This window comes from Salvelinus fontinalis, chromosome 10 (genome assembly GCF_029448725.1).
Source record: "Salvelinus fontinalis isolate EN_2023a chromosome 10, ASM2944872v1, whole genome shotgun sequence".
In the NCBI taxonomy this organism is placed as follows: Eukaryota; Metazoa; Chordata; class Actinopteri; order Salmoniformes; family Salmonidae; genus Salvelinus; species Salvelinus fontinalis.
The window spans coordinates 24,447,514-24,474,881 of record NC_074674.1 but is presented as its reverse complement, the minus strand read 5'-3'; the positions used below and the strand labels follow the sequence as shown (position 1 = coordinate 24,474,881).

At 43.7% G+C, this 27,368-nt stretch overlaps 1 protein-coding gene across 1 annotated transcript in view; it reads right to left on the bottom strand.

Moving 5' to 3' along the window:
- Positions 1-15,110, bottom strand: part of LOC129863850 (whirlin-like) — a 131,870-nt gene extending 116,760 nt beyond the window's left edge. Inside the window, exon 1 of the mRNA XM_055936182.1 lies at positions 13,451-15,110. Coding sequence (XP_055792157.1) covers positions 13,451-14,197 — 747 coding nt within the window. The 5' untranslated portion in view covers positions 14,198-15,110. The remainder of the gene's footprint in view (positions 1-13,450) is intronic.
- Between the last annotated feature and the right edge of the window lie 12,258 nt (positions 15,111-27,368).

Below are 27,368 nucleotides of genomic sequence, written 5' to 3'. Positions count from 1 at the left end.
GGCCCGATTCTGACCCGAGTTTAGGCCATGTAAATGGAACGTAATTCCGTTTTTATGCATTTTTCTCTCTGTGTGTATTCTGACCTTGAATTAATTTAAGCATGAGGACCGCCCTTGACTTTAAGATCCTACAGAGGTTGGTGCAGATGGCCCAGCACCTCACAGAGCGGGCTCCCTATCATCCAGGACATTCATGTCAGGTGGTGTCTGAGAATGGCAATTTAGCCAAAGACTCTAGCCACCGAGCCTTGGACTGTTCTCTCTGCTCCCATCCAGCAGGCGGAACGAGACAACTTCTAGCCCCTGGCCATAAGACTGTTAAATGGCTACCGACTACTGCCCTTCTTCTCCCACAGTTATTGTCGACTCTATCTACCTGACTCTATGTTCATCCACAGGTCTCTATCCACAGAGGTACACATACCTACACTGAGACTCTTACACACACACAAACTCACATACACGCTCACGCACACACTCATTACTGACGCAACGCACATGCACCCACCCATACATACCCACTCACACCTTATGAGGCTGCTATATCAACCAAATCTCCAAATAAAACCTGTGGCGTGACTGCAGTTACAGAATTACGCCATGTGGCTTGACATTTTAATTATTACCATGTGGTGCCGTATTTTAGCTGTCACAGAATTACGCCATGGCTTGAAGTTTTAATTACGCCATGTGGTGCCGTATCTTAGCTGCCAGTCTAACCCCGCAAAAGTGAAACTACATTTAAGTTTAGGCATTAGTTCCAAATGGTTAAGGTTAGCGTTAAGGATAGGGTTAAATCAATCATTTATATATACACTAGATGACTAATAGGGGGTGCTGTGTTGAAGCCAACGTGCCCTCCATCTTGGTACTCCTCCTCCATTGTAAAAAAGATTTTGGAAGCTACAGAAAAGCATTTATTGATGTCTACATTAGTTTTTGATACATTTATTCTATTACAGACACCTTAATGCCTACTTTTAAATGATATGTGAGCTAAACATAAAAATGAAAAATAAAAAATATCTAAAACCATTACTTATGTTACTATCCCTATTACAAGCCTAAATATGCGGCTCAAACTAGATGCAACCTTACATTTCTGCAGGCCTACTAGATGGTAACAAGGGCTCACGTTGCCCCTAGTGGACGGTATCGCTTCCACATTTCGCCAGGTCCAACCGTAATCTGGTACCTGTAGAATCAAATCAAATCAAACTTTATTTGCCACGTGCCCAGAATAAAACAAGTGTAGACTTTAATGTTTACTTACAAGCCCTTAACCAACAGTGCAATTCAAGAAGAAGAAAATATTTACCAAGTAGGCTAAAATAAAAAGTTAGAATAAAAAGTAACACAATAAGAATAACGATAACGCGGCTATATACAATTGTGATGAATTGTTCAGCAGTCTAATGGCTTGGGGGTAGCAGAGAAAACAGTCTATAACTTTGGTGACTGGAGTCTCTGACAATTTTATGGGCTTTCGTCTTATTAAATAGGTCCTGGATGGCAGGAAGTTTGGCCCTAGTGATGTACTGGGCCATTCGCATTAACCTCTGTAGCGCCTTACGGTCAGATACCGAGGATTTTCCATACCAGGCGGTGATGCACCCGGTCAGGATGCTCTCGATGGTGCAACTTTAGAACCTTTTGAGGATCTGGGGACCCATGCCAAATCTTTTCAGTCTCCTGAGGGGGAAAAGGTTTTGTCGTGCCCTCTTCACGACTGTCTTGGTATGTTTGGACCATGATAGTTCGTTGGTGATGTGGACACCAAGAAACTTAACTCTCGACCCGTTCTCTGAACCTCCTCCCTATAGGCCGTCTCATCATTGTCGGTGATCAGGCCTTCCACTGTTGTGTCATCAGCAAACGTAATGATGGTGTTGGAGTCGTATTTGGCCACGCAGTCGTGGGTGAACAGGGAATACAGGAGGGGACTAAGTACACACCCCTTTGGGGCCCCAGTGTTAAGGATCAGCGTGGCAGACGTGTTGTTGCCTACTCTTACCACCTGGGGGCGGCCCGTCAGGAGGTCCAGGATCCAGTTGCAGAGGGAGGTGTTTAGTCCCAGAGTCCTTATCTTAGTGATGAGCTTCTGGGGCACTATGGTGTTGAACGCTGAGCTGTAGTCAATGAACAGCATTCTCAGAATTCTCATCCTCTGTCCGGGAGGATGCTGTTGATGTGAGCCATGACCAGCCTTTCAAAGCACTTCATGGCTACCGGCGTGAGTGCCACGGGGCGGTAATCATTTAGGCAGGTTACCTTCGCTTCCTTGGGCACAGGGACTATGGTGGTCTGCTTGAAACATGTAGGTATTTCAGACTCTGTCAGGGAGAGGTTGAAAATGTCAGTGAAGACACTTGACAGTTGGTCCGCGCATGCTTTGAGTACACGTCCTGGTAATCCATCTGGCCCAGCGGCTTTGTATATGTTGACCTGTTTGAAGATTTTGTTCACATCGGCTACCGAAAGCGTTATCACACTGTTATCCAGAACAGCTGGTGCTCTTGTGCATGCTTCATTGTTACTTGCCTCGAAGCGAGCATAAAAGGCATTTAACTCGTCTGGTAGGCTCGCGTCACTGGGCAGCTCGCGTCTGGATTTCCCTTTGTAGTCGGTAATAGTTTTCAAGCCCAGACACATCCGACGAGCGTCAGAGCCGGTGTAGTAGGATTCAATCATAATCCTGTATTGACGCTTTGCGTGTTTGATGGTTCGTCTGAGGGCATAGCGGGATTTCTTATAAGCGTCCGGATTAGTCTCCCGTTCCTTGAAATCGACAGCTCTAGCCTTTAGCTCGATGCGGATGCGTCGAATAGTCTCCGCGATATGCAACTTTTCAGATAAGTCAGGAACCAATATTCACAGTCAGTTAGGAGGCAAAGACTAGCTTTTTCAAACAGAAATTTGCATCATGCAGCACTAATTGCAAAAAGTTTTGGGACACTGTAAAGTCCATGGAGAATAAGAGCACCTCCTATCAGCTGCCCACTGCACTGAGGCTTGAACACTAAACACTGTCACCACTGATAAATCCACGATAATCGAGAATTTTAATAAGCATTCTTTTGCGGCTGGCCACGCTTTCCACCTGGCTACCCCGACCCCCTGCAGCAACTGATGTTGCTCTTGCTGCGGGTGATTCTATGATCCACCTCTACGCAGACTTGAATACTCTGCTAGTCTAAAGAAAGACCATTTTGTTGCTTCTTTAATCAGCAAAACAGTTTTCAGCTGTGCTAACATAATTGCAAAAGATCAGTAAGCCTTTTAAAATGATAAACTTGGATTAGCTAACACAACGTGCTATTGGAACACAGGAGTGATGGTTGCTGATAATGCGCCTCTGTACGCCTATGTAGATATTCCATTACAAATCTGTTGTTTCCAGCTACAATAGTCATTTATAACATTAACAATGTCTACACTGTATTTCTGATCAATTTGATGTTATTTTATTTCAAAAACAAGGACATTTCTAAGTGACCCCAAACTTTTGAACGGTAGTGTACATATTACCATGATTATTTATCCTACTACCAGTCACTTTTTATGTACATACCTACCTCCACCACCTCCTGTACCCCTGCACATTGAGTATGGGACAGGCACTGACCTGTACATACTCGCATTCTCTGTTTTTTAAATTTTATTTCGCATCTCTTGTGTGTTTTTATTAGATGTTTTATTATCTATATTATTTGTTTTATTACTGCACTGTTGGGAAAGAGCTCACAAGTAAGAATTTCACTGTACTGTATTAAACCTGTTGTATCCTGTGCTCTCTGATCAGACAGACAGACACAGACAGACAGACAGACAGACAGACAGGCAGACAGGCAGACAGACAGACACAGACAGACAGACAGACAGACAGACAGACAGGCCGACAGACAGACAGACACAGACAGACAGGCAGACAGACAGGCAGGCAGACAGGCAGACAGACAGGCAGACAGTCAGACAGACAGACAGGCAGACAGACAGACAGACAGACACAGACAGACACAGACAGACAGACAGACAGACAGACAGACAGACAGGCAGGCAGGCAGGCAGGCAGGCAGGCAGGCAGGCAGGCAGACAGACAGGCAGGCACAGACAGACAGACAGACAGACAGACAGACAGACAGACAGACAGACAGACAGGAGAGGATTGCCAAAGAGCAGCAGAGAAAGAAAACTAAACCTCTTTCTCTGTCTACCCCTTTCTCTTTCTCTCTTTCATAGACAGACAATACGGTGAGGCTTAGCTCTTGTTCAATAATTCAGACCCAGGAAGCCTTGAGCAGGGGACACAACCTATCAGACGTCTTCAAGGAGAGGGGACTGAACAGGACTGGGCATCCGGGCTCTCCCATGTGCTTAAAATCAATACCTTCCCGGATCACTCATTAGCAAGGCAGATGCCCACCTAGCTAGCAGTGGTACACAGAGATCTTATGCAGAGGAGAAGGGCACTCATTCATTCTGTGTCTCCTTACCTTCTCCTCAGGTGTGTGTGTGTGTGTGTGTGTTTATATGTACTTGCATATCAGTAGTGATAACAGGTACCGGTGAGAGTTATTTTATTGTATGCAACAGATGGTAGCGAGGGAGGGAGGTGGCAGACAGTGTCCAGGGTCATGTGACGTGGGAGCGAAGAGGCTCGATGCTGACGTGCATCAGATGACCCAGAGAGAGACAGAGCTCCTCCCAGGTGATCCTGGAGATAAAGAAGACATCTGGATCCCCTAGATAAAGGCTATGTCCCAAGTGGCACCATATTCCCTACATAGTGCACTAGCCTATAGGTCCTGATCAAAAGTAGTGCACTATATAGGGAATAGGGTGCCAAAGAAAAGCTCTCATACTGTCATGCTCTGTAGATAGATCCTTGTTGTAGCTATAGGACCAATCATTATCTATTTACAACATGAAACAGCTTGATAACTGGACTAGCAGAATCGACTTGTGACCAATTAGCTCACTATGTCGTACCAGACTTGGCACTGCATGCAGTTGAAAGAGACTGACTGTGGTAATTACAGAGTGTGACATTCGAGGGGCCTAATAATAATGCTGTAATTTAATGGTAAAAAGGAATGACCTTTTAATGTGGCATAAACACCCCAAAAAATGTAAGTAGGATTCGTGTGCATGTCCATCTGCTCCACAATAATCCAAACAGTGCAATGCATGTAGCCTACACTGCCATTTGATAATTAACTTATAATGCCCTCGAAGTCGGTGTTTTGAGGATATATTGGCACGGGTGGTGTTAGGCCCTGGATGAAGTCGAGGGCCGGAAAACCATGCCAATATATCCTCCAAACACTGACTTCGAGGGCTTTATCACTTTTATACAACGGGTGATAAACATAATGATTTACACATTTTCATTAAAAACGTAAATTTAATTAATTTAATCATACTATTTCATCCTTCCACAAGATATAGTCCCTTCACAAATCTAGGGTTGCTACCGAAGCCGGCGGGTCTTTCGTTCTATCGGTTCGGTTGCAAGAGAAGCAACCCTGTCATTCAGTCTTTTTGTTCTGTATCTATGAATACGCCCTAGTCGTTTGTTCTAAATGTTCCATTGCCATACTGGCTGGTAATGTTCTTATCCTGTTCTTGCTAGCTAGCCAACTACAGCTAATTTACAGTCACGTCAAACAGTGCAGCCAGAATAACAACATTAGCTGCATTTGCATTTGTTTAAGCTGTTTTCTAGTGACATTTATTTGGATACATTCATAAGAATGAGCTAATGAGGTGGGATTTTGCCCTGGCAAAGAAAATATGCTCTCTCGTCAGGACACTGTTGTTCAGAGGAGTTAGCCAACAACACAGCCAACACAATCACTTCAAACTGAAGCTGGAAAGACTGCAAATGAGCTGCACTTGGTTTTGTTTGACCTTTTCTCAATTGGCATTTCTTTGTATATATCCATAAAAATGACTCTAACCACCAGGTTAATCACGATTTAGACGGTCTGAGAAACGCTGCCTGTCTGTCTCGTCCTGACTCCCGACACGCTCATTACTATGGGGCGGCAGGTAGCCTGGTGGTTAGAGTGTTGGATTTATAACCGAAAGGTTGCAAAATCGAATCCCTGAGCTGATGAGGTATAAATCTGTCATTCTGCCCCTGAACAAGGCAGTTAACCCACTGTTCCTAGGCCGTCATTGGAAATAAGAATTTGTTCTTAACTGACCTGCCTAGTTAAATAAACTATGTTGCAAATGTTGGAGAGACAGAGAGCAAGGTTTACACAAATCTCCGCTGTTGAAAACTAAATGTCTAAAAGAAGTGTGAGATCATGTCTAGATGCTTTTTATAGAGGAGATCAAGTTTATAAAGTACCTGGCTGGGCTGATGAGACAGTAGACAGTGGACCAGTCAGATAGAACAGAGTAAAGAGGCATTTTAACTTGTGTGGAACAGACACCGTCTGGAATGCGGTTTGAACCAATCAGCATTGTATAAATGGAAATAGACATCTGCACCAAACAGTGTGCCTAATGAAATTTGCCAATTGCCATTGATTTAAGTCGGAACACCTGAAATGGGGCTGAAAATTGTCCTGGGAAAAACAGGATGGACACACAGTCGCAGTTGTAAATGAGAACGTGTTCTCAACTAGCTTACCTGGTTAAAAAAAATAAACAGTACATTTGCTACACTAGGCTACAATGTGTAGGCCTGTTACCATGAACTTCAAATAGGCCTACCGATAGCCAGTGACATAGTGGTCAAAAATATTGGTGGGTAAACTCTGATCAACAGGTCGCGGTAAAGAAATATTACGCTCCCTAGACTTTCAATAAATTTTTCTGGAAACGGGGAGATCGCGGTAAATGCACTGTAAGTGTAACTATACCTACGTCACATTTCATTATGTTTCACCGTGAAAACAGTTCTCATGGGGACACAAATCGACAATAATGTAGTCCTATGCCGTTCCAAATCAAATGCTTCTAAAGAGTCATACAGGCCAACTGTCATTAATGTTGAATGGATTGGATGCGCATTGGTGTCCAGCTGTAGACTAATTGTCAATTGATATTGGCGACCATCATCCGCTGATCAAGGAAAGAAAAACAAACACGATATAAAACAATGAAGCTAAATAAACGGTCGACTTCTTTTGGCTGAGCGCTCTAAACAGCTGACTGACAAAAGCAAACAATGATAAATCAACAGATAAATCTAATGCATTGGAATAAAGGCATTGGTTATTTTTTATCAAGGACGCATGGAAAACAGATGGTGAAAATGACGAGGTACAAAGGAAATCTATGTGTTTACAGGTGCTCATCTGCGGCCGAAATTCAGCACTACTGAGTGAACAGCACCGTGGAAAGGGAGACGGTTTGTGCAGCCATGTAGAAATATATGGTTTAAACCATCAGAAAGAGGGGCTTTTATTTTCATATTTACCACTGTAAAACATATTTACCACTGTAAAACATATATACCACTGTAAAACACATATACCACTGTAAAACATATTTACCACTGTAAAACATATTTACCACTGCATTTTAAACAAACAGGAGAATGCTTAAATTAGCATTATTTAGAAATCGCCCCCAAAGACAGATTTTTGTTGCATTTAGGGGAGCTAATATCTCATTCAGGGGAGCTGAGCACCCCCTGACACCCCCATAATTCGTACCCTGGTTAAATATATTAATATTGAACATGATTAAAGATTGATAAGAATATTGAAAGTGAATAGGGCCAGTAATTTTTTCCTTACTACTTTGACCTGACAGGGAAAAACTCTGGGTCCTCATATGCTGTAACTTTTCCTGTTCTGTGGTTAGGATCACTTCTGGTCCTGAACATGAGTATACCACAGTGAAACATCGGAGAACTTCAGAATTTTCCATCAAGTCCTATACCTTGAGATGATTCAAATCCTATCCCATTCTGCAACTCTAACAACCCCCCCTCCCTCTCTCCATCTGGCCCTCCCCCCCTCTCTCTCCTCCTCCTCCTCTGGAAGGGAAATCGTTAGCTGGCGGCACCCATCAGGCAGTAAGCAGCAGCAGCAGCAGTGTGTGTGCGTGTGCGTGAGAGAGTGTATGTATTTGCGTTTTTCTCCAAGGAAAATGATTTCCACTCAACATGTTTCAGTGTGATACTACTGAAAAGCCCCTGATGCGCTCCTCATTGTCTCCCTCTCTCATCCTCAGTGAAGGAAACAGGATTATCAACACACCAGCCAGGATGGTCTTCCTTTCCTTTGCAGGATAACTAAGCCCTAACTAAGGCACAACCATGCGTGTGTACGTGCGTGTACACGTCTGTGTCAGCACAGCTGTGTCAGCACGCCTGTGCAAATCTCCATCCTGCATCAAACACATACCTGTCAAAAGCTACTGAGCAAAAATCCAAATAGCCCAGACAGAGCCATCCCTCCATCCTGTTATCCTACTTAATATTCACCTCAGACCTCCACCGGAGGCTCACCCTTCCCACGTAACCTTGGGAGCAGAGAGGGGCTGTGTCCCATATGGCGCCCTATTCCATTTATAGGGCACTACTTTTGACCAGAGCAAAAGTAGTGCACTACATAGGGAATAGGGTGCAAGTTGGGACGCATACAAGGCTTTTGAGAGAATCCCCCATGCCCAGTTCAGCTGTAAATCCATCAGAGCTGAAATCAGACATATGCTAAGGGTGCTATCTATGACCAGAGTGATCAACACACATTGTAAACAGTGTCAGAGTCCATTGAGGAGGCAAGGTACTCCACAATAAACATGCAGTTGTGTCCCAAATGGCACCCTAATCTCTACATAGTGCACTACTTTTGACCAGGGCCCAGTTGTGCACTAAATAGGGAACAGGGTTCCATTTGGGACACAGTTAAAGTAATAAAGCTGCAAGTCCCATACAAGCGTTTCAATTGTCTGAGTTTAGCCCTACATTTTCATGGTGTCACCTAAACCATGTACCACCCAGACAATTGAACTGTCACTTTAATGGTGCGCCCAATGTGGTCTCCAGTGTCTCCATTGAAATCAATGTTAGTATAAGTGAACAGGCCAGACGCTAATAGAATGAGTGATATTTCAGCACATATCTGACCACAGCTCTGGGCAGTGAATAGGTGATATTAATGGCTAGTCCAGCAATACTCTGCCTGTAGAGAACAAGTGAGACCAGGTGATGGATTAGAGACACCTTGGCTGTGAACTGACCCAACCTTGCAGTCCATTGTAAAACAATTAGACAGCCACAATGGAATCAATGTGGTAGGGCAGCTGTGGAAGATCCCAGGAGAGACTGGAGGTGAATACAAACAGTACTTTAAGATAGACAGGGGATGAAGAATGTTGACAAAGAGTGTGTGTGTGTGTGTGTGTGTGTGTGTGTGTGTGTGTGTGTGTGTGTGTGTGTGTGTGTGTGTGTGTGTGTGTGTGTGTGTGTGTGTGTGTGTGTGTGTGTGTGTGTGTGTGTGTGTGTGTATTGCGTGCATGTGACCAATATGAGCCCGTGGCAGGAAGAGAGGGATGTATGTGTTTTCTGTTCATGATGAGAAAATGGGGGAAATAGAAAGATGACAAGAAAGAGTTTGAGTATGAGCGACAGTGAAAACATGAGAAAAAGGGTAAAGATGATGGCTGAAAGATTGTGTGAAGGATAGCTCCATCTTCTCCCGTGGCTGTAAATGCATAAATTGGGATCAGTGAGACAGATGTGACTTCGCCTGTGTCCCAAATGCCACCCTATTCCCTATGGGCCCTGGTCAAAAGTAATGCACTACATAGGAAATAGGGTATCATTTGGGATGAAATCTTCATTCTGCTCTCCTTCTTAACCCATTCTACAAACGCACCCCGGGAAAACATTTCAATATTAATCAAACTGGTGCACAGTCAAACAAAGGCAAGAGGAATTAGTCTCCGCCTGTGCAATTAAAGCATTTGATAAATAATTCACTTCGTAATTGAAAAAAGGAATGGACCCAAGTGACCACAGCAGACCCCAGCTGGCCTCCGCACTCTGTTCTGGTCTCTTCTCTCTTCTGAGCTATCTCTGAGCTACACCCCCGCATCATTACGAAAGTGGGCCGGTCCTGTATTTAAACAACAAGTGGTGAGCCAGGAAACCCTGGCCAGGACTGGACCACAATTATTTAGGGCAGAAAACATAGGGGTTGTTGAGCTGCAGCCAATGTCCATATCGGTAAATCATGAACAGAGCTCAGTGCTGTTTTTGCAACGTTTGCAATTCTGCAAAATGTATTCTCGACAAGGGAGCGGTGAATTTTGGACAGATCATTTAATTATTTTAAAAGGTGGACCTCTGTTACAAATTGCGGTCTCTTGGATGTGAGCTATGACCACTCAGTATGACCTTCTAGTGTAGCATGACCTATAAGGAATAGACAACAGAAGCACACTAAAAGTCCTCTTACAATAAATACACTGTCATCAATTTGCCATTTGAACCTCAGGACACAGATGACAGAAGAAGAATTAGAAGCTACTACTACAGTGGTAGAAATCTACTTAAGAATCCAATCTTGCTGTTGACCTTACTCTCAGTCATGTACCTGCTTACATACCTGCTCCTTACACATGCAGTCCACACACAGACAGGCCCCTAGGCTCAGCCAGAGGGAATTGTACGTTCATCATGGCCATGGCAATTTACCGTCAGCTAGAGAAAGTTCAATCTTTGATGATCACTGACAAGACCCCCAGAGACCAAGAGAGGCTTGACTTACAGCATGCCTGGTGGGTCTTTACCAGTTAACAGCATGCCTGGTGGGTCTTTACCAGTTAACAGCATGCCTGGTGGGCCTTTACCAGTTAACAGCATGCCTGGTTGGTCTTTACCAGTTAACAGCATGCCTGGTGGGTCTTTACCAGTTAACAGCATGCCTGGTGGGCCTTTACCAGTTAACAGCATGCCTGGTTGGTCTTTACCAGTTAACAGCATGCCTGGTGGGTCTTTACCAGTTAACAGCATGCCTGGTGGGTCTTTACCAGTTAACAGCATGCCTGGTGGGTCTTTACCAGTTAACAGTATGCCTGGTGGGTCTTTACCAGTTAACAGCATGCCTGGTTGGTCTTTACCAGTTAACAGCATGCCTGGTGGGTCTTTACCAGTTAACAGCATGCCTGGTGGGCCTTTACCAGTTAACAGCATGCCTGGTGGGCCTTTACCAGTTAACAGTATGCCTGGTGGGCCTTTACCAGTTAATAGTATGCCTGGTGGGTCTTTACCAGTTAACAGCATGCCTGGTGGGCCTTTACCAGTTAACAGCATGCCTGGTGGGCCTTTACCAGTTAACAGCATGCCTGGTGGGCCTTTACCAGTTAACAGCATGCCTGGTGGGTCTTTACCAGTTAACAGCATGCCTGGTGGGTATTTACCAGTTAACAGCATGCCTGGTGGGTCTTTACCAGTTAACAGCATGCCAGGTGGGTCTTTACAAGTTAACAGTATGCCTGGTGGGCCTTTACCAGTTAACAGTATGCCTGGTGGGTCTTTACCAGTTAACAGCATGCCTGGTGGGTCTTTACCAGTTAACAGCATGCCAGGTGGGTCTTTACCAGTTAATAGTATGCCTGGTGGGCCTTTACCAGTTAACAGCATGCCTGGTGGGTCTTTACCAGTTAACAGCATGCCAGGTGGGTCTTTACCAGTTAACAGTATGCCTGGTGGGCCTTTACCAGTTAACAGTATGCCTGGTGGGTCTTTACCAGTTAACAGCATGCCTGGTGGGTCTTTACCAGTTAACAGCATGCCTGGTGGGCCTTTACCAGTTAACAGCATGCCTGGTGGGCCTTTACCAGTTAACAGCATGCCTGGTGGGTCTTTACCAGTTAACAGCATGCCTGGTGGGCCTTTACCAGTTAACAGCATGCCTGGTGGGTCTTTACCAGTTAACAGCATGCCTGGTGGGTCTTTACCAGTTAACAGCATGCCTGGTGGGCCTTTACCAGTTAACAGCATGCCTGGTGGGTCTTTACCAGTTAACAGCATGCCTGGTGGGCCTTTACCAGTTAACAGTATGCCTGGTGGGTCTTTACCAGTTAACAGCATGCCAGGTGGGTCTTTACCAGTATACAGCATGCCTGGTGGGTATTTACCAGTTAACAGCATGACAGGTGGGTCTTTACCAGTTAACAGCATGCCTGGTGGGTCTTTACCAGTTAACAGCATGCCTGGTGGGTCTTTACCAGTTAACAGCATGCCTGGTGGGTCTTTACCAGTTAACAGCATGCCTGGTGGGTCTTTACCAGTTAACAGCATGCCTGGTGGGTCTTTACCAGTTAACAGCATGCCTGGTGGGTCTTTACCAGTTAACAGCATGCCTGGTGGGCCCCAAACCAGCAGCTGGGTTAACTACTACCTCCACCTTACCGCTCCACATATCTGTTCCCCCCATCCCCCGGTCATCCACACACAGGCAGCTCAGACAACAGCAGAAGTCCCAGTGGAGTAACTCTGAACAACTGTAAGAGTGTGTATTTAATTTCACTAGTCAGATAGTTCTGTTAATTCCTAAACAGCAAAAGAGTACGATGCCCTGGTATAGAGAGAGAGAGAGTCCAGCCAAAGGGAAGGTCATCTCATCTCCAGCCTTCTCTGTTTCATCACTGAGTCAGAGACTCAGATCAATCGGATGAAGCAGTAGGTAGACAGACGTCGCTCTCTCTCTGCATCTCTCTGCTTCGTCCAATTGGACGTGGCCACGGGATGGTGGGATTTACGACCCAGTTCCTGTCACGATGCTGTGCCTCGCCGCCAAGCGTGCCACGAAAAAGATGATCCTAAAAAAGCTCTAAGCGCTGACTGTGTGGCCCACCCTGGCACAGACTCCAGAAGCAGAGCCAAGACAGACTGCTCAGTTAAGAGCTTCAGGGAAACTTTAAAAAAAAAGGGGAGCATAGGAGAGCTAGTAGAGGTAGGCTGTACAGTGGGAGTAAAACATTGTAAACCAGCATCAATTTCATCTGAACCCTGTTTTAAAGTATTTCCTTTCGCTCTCTTCGGTGTGTGTGTGTTGTGTTGTGGTGCGTTTGGTGTTCTGTGTATTAACTCTGTATTGTGATTGCATGCTATATATTGCTGGGCTGAAATGTGACAGTTAATATAACAGACACACGCACACACACACACACACACACACACACACACACACACACACACACACACACACACACACACACACACACACACACACACACACACACACACACACACACACACACACACACACTTAACCACACAAACACACACACACACTTAACCACACACACACAGACACAGACACAGACACAGACACAGACACAGACACACACACACACACACACACACACACACACACACACACACACACACACACACACACACACACACACACACTTAACCACACAAACACACACACACACACACTTAACCACACAAACACACACACACACTTACCTTCACTGCTTCAGCATGCGTGACTTTATCGAACACTGTGTTGTTGACTTTCATAATCTGATCCCCAATCCTTAGTCCCTCTTTTTCGGCAAGGGATCCCGGCTCCACCAGAGACACATAGATGCCGACCCCGTGCTCCGAGCCTCCGCGGATACTGAAACCCAAGCCCTCGTTGCTCTTGTGCCGTTTCAGGGTCACTTGTCGAACCTCTCCTGGAGGCTCGTGCAGAAAGCCTCTCCCGAGCAGCGGGACGAGGGGAGCTGTCCCATCACTGCTGGTGCTGAAACTATCCGGAGAGCCGCGCATCGCAACTTGAGATCCGGGAGGTGTTGGCAAGAAATGCCCAGGAGGAGTTGGACTCCCACTGGGAACTTCGCCCAACGCTTCGGCGCTCCCATTTCTGGCAAGTAAATCCGATTTCAAGTAAAGGCCCTCCGAGGTGTGCTGGTCAAACAAAAGCTGGTCGGAGCGGGGAATGACCTGCCGTAGCATGGGCAGAAGTTGGCGTTTGCTGGGCGCATTGAGGATGACTTTAAGTGTTTGAACCAGGTCGTAGACATTACGCTTGGAGTGGTACACGTTGAGGCAGTGGATGAACTGCTCCCGCTCCAATTCGTTGAGTAGCAGGTTGAGCGCGTTGTGCAGCTTCTTGACATTGGCTGACAGCGTGCGGGCACTCGAGGCCACGGAGTTGGCCGAGGAGGAGTTGAGCGACATACGCTCTAGATCCGTGCTCATTCTAGACATGTGACTGGGTCACGCAGCAACACTGGAGCGGGGAGACATTTGTGCATTAGGGTCTGACAGTCCTGGGTTGTGCTCCTTTAAAACGGAGCGTGGCATAGCGATTCCTGCAGGACGTCCACTCCACTAATAGTCATATTGGCTAGGTTTGAGCCTGGGTCTGGCTTAGCCAACCGGCTGAATTCCAGCAGTCTTAGAACGCAGCCTCGAGCAATGAAATAAACAACTTAAGTACAATGTTATAATTTCAAACACAAACTATAGGATATACTCAACAGATTTGCAGTTTAATACTAGCCTAACATCAGAACTTCAGTTGGCCTAATGCGTAATAAGTTAAGCTAATCATGTGTCAAAAAGGCACCTGAAATAGACTAATAGAAGAAACATTTCGGAACCTTGGTCAGAAAACTCACAACCCTGTCAGAGAGCGTAATGGCGAGCACGACAAGCTTCTGTGTCATTAGCTCGTGTCTTGCTTTTGTGCATGAAGAGATCAGGTAGCCCGCGAGCTGCTTCTCCAGTATCCACAGATATCACCTCGTCAACAGGCACTAGAGAAAAGCTTGAGCGCAAAAAAATTAAAAATGTCTACTACTCGTGAATATCAAGAGGTAAACTTAAGCCTACCATTATGTGTGCGGAAGATTTGGAAAATAGTACGCGCGATATTCTTGATAAGAGTTGTTATTCCTTTATCGGCGACCGAAGTTCATATTGTGGAGTTGTCTATCCAAATATATCCAGCCGGAGCTCTAAAAGTGTTACAAATAACGCATAGATAATTCAGCCATTTTCAAGTAATCCAGAGTTTTAAAAAATCCTGGTAGTTTTTTGTTTATATCCCTCTTTATTTTTTATCCAGCCTTGCGTTGACCTAGTCGGCAGATGCGTCTCCGCGAGCTTCCCGAGCATATAGACGCTGCTAGAGTGTGTCGCTCCCTCTCTCCAGTCTCTTGTCAGAAGGAAATGACGCAGCCGACATTGTGGAGTGAATAAGTTGCTTGGTAACAAACAACACACGCTCGTGGGGTCGACCGAGTGCAGGCAGAACTCTAATTGGCGATACCTTTTTAGTTTAATTGAAAAGTTCAATATTCGAAGCGCACTACATATTGACGCAGTCATTATGCACGCAGGCACGCACAGAAGCATCGATAATAATACGGATGCGAATACACATGGCATCAATATGCACTGAGCAAAGAAATGACTGATTGTTTAATTGGCTTTACCACAGCAATCTGATGTAATTATGTGGGCTTTAGTGCACGGACAATGTATTCTATTCCCCTGTGAATAGACACATCCAAAAAGTCACATCCAAAAAGTCACATCTCTCATAGTAAAAATGTTTGCCCAAGTTTAACAATATGATAGTAGAGATATAATAATATAACTAATTCTAGTCACATATTGTTATCAGTGAGTGGACATTGTTATCTTGAGTGGGGAGCATGGCAGGAGGCACAGATCTACAGATAACGTCACATGTAGCTGGTCTAATTATAGGCCATCTGTGATACTAGATTATCACTGGATTATGTTGGACAGAATCAGCCTGCCAGTCCACTGCGTCGACTGATGGGACAGAAAACAACGAGTTAAATAGTAAACGAATACACAAGTCAACCACCTGACAGCAGAGCAGGGTCGTGTTCAGTAGGCAAACATTGCAGACAGAAGTGTCACAAATAGAGCTGGCATGATTCTACATGTCAGACTCAGAGAGTTTGTTCGAAATCACACGTTTCTGTCTTCCACAACATTGTGCCCTGCTGAATGCATCCAAGTTTGCCAGAGAGGAATCGTCCAATAGCAATGTCAATAGAACAGGACTTTGCACCGTGCACCGTGCATCATATCAACATGGTATCATTAGCATGTTAATAAGTCATTTTCTCTTTCCAAAGGTGCTCTCTGTGAGATCTGTTTATGAGACATCAGCGCAGCCATGTTAAGTTATGCTCATCTGAGAGATGTCCAGTGCCTCTGGGAGATGCGGTCCAACCGTCTCAGTAAAGGTTCACCTGTGAAGGATAATGAGGAGTGGAGTCCTTGTCTCCACTAAACTGAGCTGTGGGTACGTGTCAGAGAGAGAGAGAGAGAGAGAGAGAGAGAGGGAGAAAGAGAGTGGGAGTGATTGATAGCGCTAATTAAAGGAGTTTGGGGGCGATCGCTGAGGGAAAGCAAAGTAAAACACTATTATAAAGCAGAGCATCCACAATCGGATGGAGAAAGAGTGACAAACAAGAACAATTCCACTACAATAAGCAAAGATGAGAGAGAGAGGCAATTAACAAGTCTCTTCCCTCACAGAACCGGCCAAGCTAATGGCTTTGGCTATCAGCTTGATTTTCAATGTTTTCTGCAGAAGCTCCGCATTGCGATTGCAAGGACAGACAAATATTAATCCTATAGTTCATAGTGGCAGACAATTAAAGTATAATTGAGGCCACTGTAAGCCACCACCAACAGTGTGGTGCAAAATCAAGAACCTTCTGACAGCCATCTGAATGGACTTCAGTTTGTGTGTGCGTGTGTATGTGTGTGTGCGAGAGAGAGAGCTGCAGAAAATGAGATAACATTCAGCACCGTGGACAGTGTGTGTGTGAGTGCTTGCTTGTGTGCGTGTGTGCGTGTCTGTGTGTGTGTGTCTGTGTGTGTGTGTCAAGGGGTTTTAGCTATCAGCAGTTGTGAATGACATAGAGAGAATGAAAAATTATATAAATAGCAGACAGAACTGTTCCTGATTATTTGAATAACTTTGTACTGAGAAAGAGACTTAAGTGCTTTATGTAATAGGCTTAGTTGAATATGACTCAGTCCTATCCCCAGTCATCAGTTTTGTGCAAATGGAAACTGTTTATGCCCTCCATACGACTGGAATGGACTCCATTAAGCAACATCAGCCAATCTAAAAACAAAAAAAATCTATATTATCATAACAGTATGCTATTGCCACTCCTAGTTCCATTACCTTCCAATTTCTATAGTAGACAGGGCAATTTGTTGTACATTTTTTCATTATAGAAATTGATGATGTAGACGTGCGTATATGGGTCAATAACAGTTAATAACAGGTGGCAGGTAGCCTAGCGGTTAATTAACCGAAAGGTAGCTGGTTTGAATCCCTGAGCCAGTAAGGTGGAAAAATCTGCCAGTCTGAGCAAGGCAGTTAACCCCCAACAACAATGGCTCCCTGGGAGCCGATGATGTCGCTGAAGGCAGCCCCCTGCACCTCTCTGACTGGGGTTGGGTTAAATGCAGAAGACACATTTCAGTTGAATGTACTCAGTTGTGCAACCGACTAGTTATCCCCCTCCCATAACAGTTCATAACAAATCTTCTGATACACAGAGTAGTATGATATCCCAGAGGTAGGCTAGTCGGATGCTAGTAACTTTGGTAAGCCATTTGGCTGAGAGCTTGGTGCATTAAGTTTAAATGGCTAGAAAGGCTCTTGAACTGGAAGAAAGAGTTCCTTGGGGATTAACAGCTATTCTTATCCTGTATTTCACACATGCATTTATTTTGGTCCATTTCACAACAGCAGGAAGTGAATTTGCATTGCGTGCTATCCAAAGTGATCTCTCCCTAGAGTCATACATAGAGATATATATGGCTTCATCCCTCCCCATGTCCATTCGTTGTCTTATTTGATTTGTATCCCTGTTAAAGCCAAGCACTTATCAGGTAATGCTCGTTACACCATTGAATTGTAGGAATCATTTACTTCAGCTCTCCGCTCTCATTCCTCTAAATGCAGCACGAAGATGAAAACCGACCAAGGCTGTTATGGTAGTTTGCTACCCTGCTAGTTTTAGTATAAATTACACACCCTCGGGTGCAGAACTTTTGAAAAAAGACAATTCAGTGCCTATCATACAAATACAGGTCCTGATTATTTTGTATCCCATCATTATATTTTCTAGGTTAGGCCTATGTGAGACGACTGATACAGGAACGAATAACTGCCTTCTTAGACTTCCAACACATTTTTATTGACAAATGACAAAACAACTTGGACTGAACTGACTGCTTCAGCCTCGAACTACAGGGAGAGACACAATCCTCTCAAACAATCAATTGGTGTTTTCTAACAAGCTCTATTATATTACTATACACTGTAAAAAAAAAATCTAGTTGTTTCAGTACATTTTTATTATGTAACTGGTTCCACAGCTTAGCTCTGACATGAGAAAGCTTAGGCAAAAATTCTGTCAACTTAAAATCATGTATTTGCTCAACTTGTATCATATGTTAATTTAACGAGACATTATTTGGGCATTTTCAAAGAAAACGGCTTTGGAACGAGTTAGACACACACGGTGCTTTTGTTATCAACATATTTGACACATGTTGACATTGTGCATGTTCATTTATACAGTAATTTTTCTTCAACAAGTCATCATCTGGGATTTGAACTCACAACCACTTGGTTCACGGCCTTCTGAACTTCCTGCTAAGCCACCATGTCTGTGTCAATTATCTATTAATCAGACTGTTCTCTCATCATTGATTTGTTTGACTTATTTATGCAATTTCAGGGTTTTCTGTATAGTTGTGTAATGATGTTGGGGCATATTACTCATTATTAATGTTAATTCTTAATCACTATGATAAATACAATTGTTTTACTTGAGTGCACTTTCAACAAAGCTGAGAAGTACAAAGTGTAGCATTACAGGTGAAACCAGATATGCACACAGACATGGTTGTCATGAACCAAGAGATTGTGATTTCAAATCCAGATGATGACATGTTGAATAATAATTACTGTATTAATTAATATGCACGTAACCATGTATGTCAACGTGTGTCAAATATGTAAGTTGAAAACATTGTATATCAAAAGCACCGTGTGTGTCTAACTAGTTCCAGAGCCTTTTTTAGTGAAGAAATAACCATTTCTGTTTGAATTACAATTTGAGACAAGTTGAGCAACACATCATTTTAAATTGACAGAATCTTTCTCAAGTTGGAGCTAAGTTTAGGCCAACTAAAAAAAAATTCAGCAAAAAAAGAAACGTCCTCTCACTGTCAACTGCGTTTATTTTCAGCAAACTTATTTAATTAACATATGTAAATATTTGTGTCCCTGAACCAAGGGGGGTCAAAATCAAAAGTAAGTCACTATCTGGTGTGGCCACCAGCTGCATTAAGTACTGCAGTGCATCTCCTCCTCATGGACTGCACCAGATTTGCCAATTCTTGCTGTGAGATGTTACCCCACTCTTCCACCAAGACACCTGCAAGTTCACGGACATTTCTGGGGGGAATGGCCCCAGCCCCCACCCTCCGATCCAACAGGTCCCAGACGTGCTCAATGGGATTGAGATCCGGGCTCTTCGCTGGCCATGGCAGAACACTGATATTCCTGTCTTGCAGGAAATCACACACAGAACGAGCAGTATGGCTGGTGGAATTGTCATGCTGGAGGGTCATGTCAGGATGAGCCTGCAGGAAGGGTACCACATGAGGTAGGAGGATGTCTTCCCTGTAACGCACAGCGTTGAGATTGCCTGTAATGACAACAAGCTCAGTCCGATGATGCTGTGACACACCGCCCCAGACCATGACTGACGTTCGAGCTCCAAATCGATCCCGCTCCAGAGTACAGGCCTCGGTGTAACGCTCATTCCTTCGACGATAAACACAAATCCGACCATCACCCCTGGTAAGACAAAACCGATCCCGCTTCTGAGCCCTCTCCTGTACTCCCTGTTCACCCACGACTGCGTGGCCATGCACGCCTCCAACTCAATCATCAAGTTTGCGGACGACACTACAGTGGTAGGCTTGATTACCAACAACGACGAGACGGCCTACAGGGAGGAGGTGAGGGCCCTCGGAGTGTGGTGTCAGGAAAATAACCTCACACTCAACATCAACAAAACAAAGGAGATGATTGTGGACTTCAGGAAACAGCAGAGGGAGCGCCCCCCTATCCACATCGACGGGTCAGTAGTGGAGAAGGTGGAAAGTTTTAAGTTCCTCGGTGTACACATCACGGACAAACTGAATTGGTCCACCCACACAGACAGCGTTGTGAAGAAGGCGCAGCAGCGCCTCTTCAACCTCAGGAGGCTGAAGAAATTCGGCTTGTCACCAAAAGCACTCACAAACTTCTACAGATGCACAATCGAGAGCATCCTGTCGGGCTGTATCACCGCCTGGTACGGCAACTGCTCCGCCCACAACCGTAAGGCTCTCCAGAGGGTAGTGAGGTCTGCAGAACGCATTACCCGGGGCAAACTACCTGCCCTCCAGGACACCTACACCACCCGATGTCACAGGAAGGCCATAAAGATCATCAAGGACAACAACCACCCAAGCCACTGCCTGTTCACCCCGTTATCATCCAGAAGGCGAGGTCAGTACAGGTGCATCAATGCAGGGACCGAGAGACTGAAAAACAGCTTCTATCTCAAGGCCATCAGACTGTTAAACAGCCACCAATAACATTTAGCGGCCGCTGCCAATATACTGACTCAACTCCAGCCACTTTAAAAATGGGAATTGATGGAAATTATGTAAAAACGTACCACCAGCCACTTTAAACAATGCCACCTAATATAATGTTTACATACCCTACATTACACATCTCTTATGTATATGTATATACTGTACTCTATATCATCTACTGCATCTTGCCATCTTATGTAATACATGGACCACTAGCCACTTTATACTATGCCACTTTATGTTTACATACCCTACAGTACTCATCTCATAGGTATATACCGTACTCTATACCATGTACTGCATCTTGCCTATGCCGTTCTGTACCATCACTCATTCATATATCTTTATGTACATATTCTTTATCCCTTTACACTTGCGTGTATAAGGTAGTAGTTGTGGAATTGTTAGGTTAGATTACTTGTTGTTATTACTGCATTGTCGGAACTAGAAGCACAAGCATTTCGCTACACTCGCATTAACATCTGCTAACCATGTGTATGTGACTAATAAAATTTGATTTGATTTGATTTGAAAACCTCGACTCATCAGTGAAGAGCACATTTTGCCTGTCCTGTCTGGTTCAGTGACGGTGGGTTTGAGCCCATAGGCGACGTTGTTGCCGGTGATGTCTGGTGAGGACCTGCTTTACAACAGGCCTACAAGCCCAAGTCCAGTCTCTCTCAGCCTATTGCGGATAGTCTGAGCACTGATGGAGGGATTGTGTGTTCCTGGTGTAACTCGGGCAGTTGTTGTTGCCATCCTGTACCTGTCCCCCAGGTGTGATGTTTGGATGTACCGATCCTGTGCAGGTGTTGTTACACGTGGTCTGCCACTGCGAGGACGATCAGCATGTTTACGCAGATGAGCAGAGACCCTGGGCATCTTTCTTTTGGTGTTTGTCAGAGTCAGTAGAAAGGCCTCTTTAGTGTCCTAAGTTTTCATAACTGTGACCTTAATTGCCTACCGACTGTAAGCTGTTGGTGTCTTAACAACTGTTCCACAGGTGCATGTTCATTAATTGTATATGGTTCATTGAACAAGCATGGTAAACAGTGTTTAAACTATTTACAATGAAGATCAGTGAAGTTATTTGGATTTTTACGAATTAGCTTTGAAAGACAGAGTCCTGAAAAAGGGACGTTTATTTTTTTTACTGAGTTTAGTACATTCAGGTAACACTTTGATCTACAATTTGAGTTAAAAAAAATACTGTTGAACTATTTACTTAATACATTTACTTTTAATAATTTGTATTAAATTTTTTAGTGGAGGGGTTCAATGAGGCAGCAGAAGCAAAAGCCTTGAGACACACAGACTCTGTATCTCCCCAAATTGTCAACATTTTAAGTACATATACAGTACTTAACCATGTACACTTAACACATACACAACACAAGTACAGTAGCCAGAAATAAAATGTAACAGCTGGGTTTGCTCGATCACGCTCACAGCATAACAATAACGGGTAAATACTAGGTATCTGTGCAGAAGACTGTGGTGCATATTTCTGGTTTCTACTTTTATCCATTTCATTTCTCTAAACACATCAGTGTGATAAAAAAGGTAATTCCACAGTGTCCACTACACAAAGTGACCAATTTTCCAGCTGATTAGCTCAGTTTATGGTAGCTCCACTGACGAACATTTAATATTCCTAAAGTCCATCTTGGTCTGACACTTTTCCCTATGAGAATGGGACCAGAGACAACAGAAATGTAATACATGAAGATGTACTAAGGGAATTTGTGTGTTCAACCCCTTAATGACGAAGAAGACAATTATAGAACATGACATCTCCAATGCATAATTTACATGAATGGATCTGCTTTTTCTGAAGAAACACTAACAGTCCGGTAAAACTCATTAGGAAACTGCATTTGTCACATTAGTGCAGTGATATGAGCAATAACAAAAACAAGTCCTTTGGCAAATATTCCATTGTTTACCCAGTATCAATCTGTCTTGTATACAGTGAGTCACTTCAATGTATTCAGCGTATTTTGTCTTGTTTTTGCCTAATTTGTCTGACAGAGGTTCGGACTTCAATCACCACAAAGCTGTAAGTCACTCAGGAGAAGGTATACGTAGGTGTGTGACGCACCTCGCCAGACTGTGGTGTGTAGAGTGGCGGTGGTGGACCGGTGTGTTGTCAGCTTTTTAGCAGCAGACTGCAGGTCCACAGGGATAGGCTGCCTGTCAAGCCCATTGGCATAGGTGTGACTCATGATTCAATCCCCTGTTTAGATTTCTTGTCAGACAGAAAGCACTGCCAATCTCCAGGGATTAAATCAAATCAAATGTTATTTGTCACATGCTTTGTAGACAACAGGTGTAGACTAACAATGCAGAGTCAAAGATTAGATAAAACATTTAATTGAAAGTGTCAGTGAATAATGAATAAAAATAATGAGTAAAAATAGCATGGCTATAGACAGTAGAGGGCTTACAAAACAACATGGCTATATACAGTAGAGGGAGTAAAAAACAACATGGCTATATACAGTAGAGGGAGTAAAAAACAACATGGCTATATACAGTAGAGGGAGTAAAACACAACATGGCTATATACAGTAGAGGGAGTAAAAAACAACATGGCTATATACAGTAGAGGGAGTAAAAAACAACATGGCTATATACAGTAGAGGGAGTAAAAAACAACATGGCTATATACAGTAGAGGGAGTAAAAAACAACATGGCTATATACAGTAGAGGGAGTAAAAAACAACATGGCTATATACAGTAGAGGGAGTAAAAAACAACATGGCTATATACAGTATAGGGAGTAAAAAACAACATGGCTATATACAGTAGAGGGAGTAAAACACAACATGGCTATATACAGTATAGGGAGTAAAAAACAACATGGCTATATACAGTAGAGGGAGTAAAAAACAACATGGCTATATACAGTAGAGGGAGTAAAAAACAACATGGCTATATACAGTAGAGGGAGTAAAAAACAACATGGCTATATACAGTAGAGGGAGTAAAACACAACATGGCTATATACAGTAGAGGGAGTAAAAAACAACATGGCTATATACAGTATAGGGAGTAAAAAACAACATGGCTATAGACAGTAGAGGGAGTAAAAAACAACATGGCTATATACAGTAGAGGGAGTAAAAAACAACATGGCTATATACAGTAGAGGGAGTAAAAAACAACATGGCTATATACAGTAGAGGGAGTAAAAAACAACATGGCTATATACAGTATAGGGAGTAAAAAACAACATGGCTATATACAGTAGAGGGAGTAAAAAACAACATGGCTATATACAGTAGAGGGAGTAAAAAACAACATGGCTATATACAGTAGAGGGAGTAAAAAACAACATGGCTATATACAGTAGAGGGAGTAAAAAACAACATGGCTATATACAGTAGAGGGAGTAAAAAACAACATGGCTATAGACAGTAGAGGGAGTAAAAAACAACATGGCTATAGACAGTAGAGGGAGTAAAAAACAACATGGCTATAGACAGTAGAGGGAGTAAAAAACAACATGGCTATATACAGTAGAGGGAGTAAAAAACAACATGGCTATATACAGTAGAGGGAGTAAAAAACAACATGGCTATATACAGTAGAGGGAGTAAAAAACAACATGGCTATATACAGTAGAGGGAGTAAAAAACAACATGGCTATATACAGTAGAGGGAGTAAAAAACAACATGGCTATATACAGTAGAGGGAGTAAAAAACAACATGGCTATATACAGTAGAGGGAGTAAAACACAACATGGCTATATACAGTATAGGGAGTAAAAAACAACATGGCTATATACAGTAGAGGGAGTAAAAAACAACATGGCTATATACAGTAGAGGGAGTAAAAAACAACATGGCTATATACAGTAGAGGGAGTAAAAAACAACATGGCTATATACAGTAGAGGGAGTAAAAAACAACATGGCTATATACAGTAGAGGGAGTAAAAAACAACATGGCTATATACAGTAGAGGGAGTAAAAAACAACATGGCTATATACAGTAGAGGGAGTAAAAAACAACATGGCTATATACAGTAGAGGGAGTAAAAAACAACATGGCTATATACAGTAGAGGGAGTAAAAAACAACATGGCTATAGACAGTATAGGGAGTAAAAAACAACATGGCTATATACAGTATAGGGAGTAAAAAACAACATGGCTATATACAGTATAGGGAGTAAAAAACAACATGGCTATATACAGTGCAGATTGTCAATCTGTCAGCAAGACTGGCCAGTAGTCACCAAATGGAAGAAAACGTCAGGGACTACCTGAACCTACAATAAGAAACATTGAAAAATGTTTTCCTTTGCAAAATGGTTGCTACGGTGTGTACTAATGAATAAGACCATGACTGCCGGGTTGTCTTTGTTTTTGGTGTCAACTTTGGACAGGATACAGAGTACCCGAATCAAATTAATCTTTTTCCTTTCTTCCTACCTCCTCTCTGTTCATTTCTCATCTGAGGAAGCCTGGCGCTGCACCTGACATTTCCATGATAGATAACCAAGTCTGGGCAACGGTGCTGGAGCCAAGGTCTCAGCTCAGATGTATTTAACTCAAATTAATTTAACTGATCTCACCAGCCCATTTTCATTTTCTGCCAGTCTGCACCGCCCATGGATCACCCCATACAGCAGGAGGAGGAGGATAGTTTCAAGACTTTCACTACTTTTGGGAAGTACAGCACTTATCATAGAGAAATCTATTTCTATGACTGATCTTACGGGATATCAATGACTCGGGGCCTTGTCTGTCTCAGCACTTCTCCATCTGCCAGGACAGAAACACTCAGCTTCTCAATGTCCAGGAGCTCTTAAATATCCTTAACATACAGCACACTTTATGTGGTACCTCTTTACTACAGTTCCCACAATGTCGGGAACTATACTTGCACTTTGAAACTCAGACCACTACTTTGAGCCAGAGTAAGTTCTCGACTTTTTCAGTGGTTATGTAGAAAAGGAGCTGGATATGCTTGGAGGTGAACTAATTTCTGTGGGTGTCCTCATAGATCTTTCAGAGCCTAATTTCTTGGCAAGGGGCTCACAGACAGCTTGTGAAAACTCTCAAATTCCTCTCCAGGCGACAATTAGAAGCTTCCAGAAGCCTAGGCCTGCTAGAGCATCACCGAGAGACACACACAGCAAGACATACAGCAGCAAGCCCCCTGGCGCTTCCCCCTGGGCCTGGTACCCATAATCCTTGGCACTCAGATATCATCTTTCCTGCTAATAATAAGACAAATACGAGTCTGAAAACTGAACAGTATGAGGGAAATGAGGGCCATTAAAGTTACACAGTATGGTGCTGTATGTTCTCCAAAAGTCTCTTTCACAGTCTGCCCTGCGCTGCTGATGTGACAGCAAAGCCCATCCCATCAGGAACTGATAAGAGTTGTAATTAGATCCAACCAGGGTTATTCTCCAGGCAGGCTGTTTCTGTCCTGGCAGATGGAGAAGTGCTGAGACAGACGAGGACCCTGGACGGGGGGGAGGGGCAGAGCAGCAGCAACAGCAGTGACACAGGAGAGGCAAAGCCTTAACGCTTCATGACAATCGCTGCTTCTTTGCTCTGATGCAATCGAAATACAACATCAGATAAAAACTTGACACCTCACATGGATTATATCAAACGTGCAAAGATTGAAAATGGCACATTTACAGGCCAAAGTGATAGCTTTGAATTGGAAAGGTTTAAAGAGGTAAACAACGGGCTAACATGTTCAACAGTTACTGTAGGCCATCATAGGAGATCAGTACATGTCAGCAGACTGGGAAGCACTACATGCGTTTATATGGTAGAGAGAGAAGGCAGGGCTGGGACCTGTCACACTCGACTGTCAAGAGCAATGTCGGGTTAGCCTCTGTTGTAGACAGAGAGATGGGGACAGAGATGTGCCACGTGGCGTCATATCTACAGACAGCCTGCTCAGGACACAACATAACTCTGCACTTACAGGCAGACAGCTGAGTGCCCAGACACCTCTCAGAAGACACACACACACACTCAAAGCTCTCCGTTTCACCCAACATGTCCTTCCTCTCTTCTTCCACTCAGGCCATTATCAGATGTGTGTACAACAAAGTACAAAGGCTGTGTATGCTGTCATTGTAAAATGATTCCGAAGATGATCTCGCCCCCGGGGAATAACAGAGAGGATTACAGAGTTCTGATTCACATCACAAGCAAAGGGCTCTATGAGACAGTCACAAACTACCCAGCCTGGAATTGTTGTCATTTACGAAAGGTTATATTCATACATGTTTGGCGTGGAATGTGCAGTAGTGGTCTGGTAGAGTATAGAGGACTCCTACCCATGTTCTTCTCCAATGAGAAACAAAGTAGTCAGGGTCTTTGTCCCAAATGGCACCCTATTCCATAGTGCACTATGGGCCCTGGTCAAAAGTAGCGCACTATATAGGGAGTAAGGTGGCATTTGTCTTACCTTGTCTGATACAAATGCCAATTTGCTGACTGATACTTGACTGAAGGAAAAAGCACAACTGACAGATGACAGCAGTGTCCCAAACCCAAATACTCATAATCGTTATTTGTCACACGCCAATCACACAGTGACCTGAGGAGACCAACTTTCTGATCAGATCTAATTGAGTGTCAATCAAAATGAGAACACATGTGCACACCCACACACGAGATCAACCAGTCTTTGAGCCTGACAAGCGTCAAGCCTTATACATAAAGC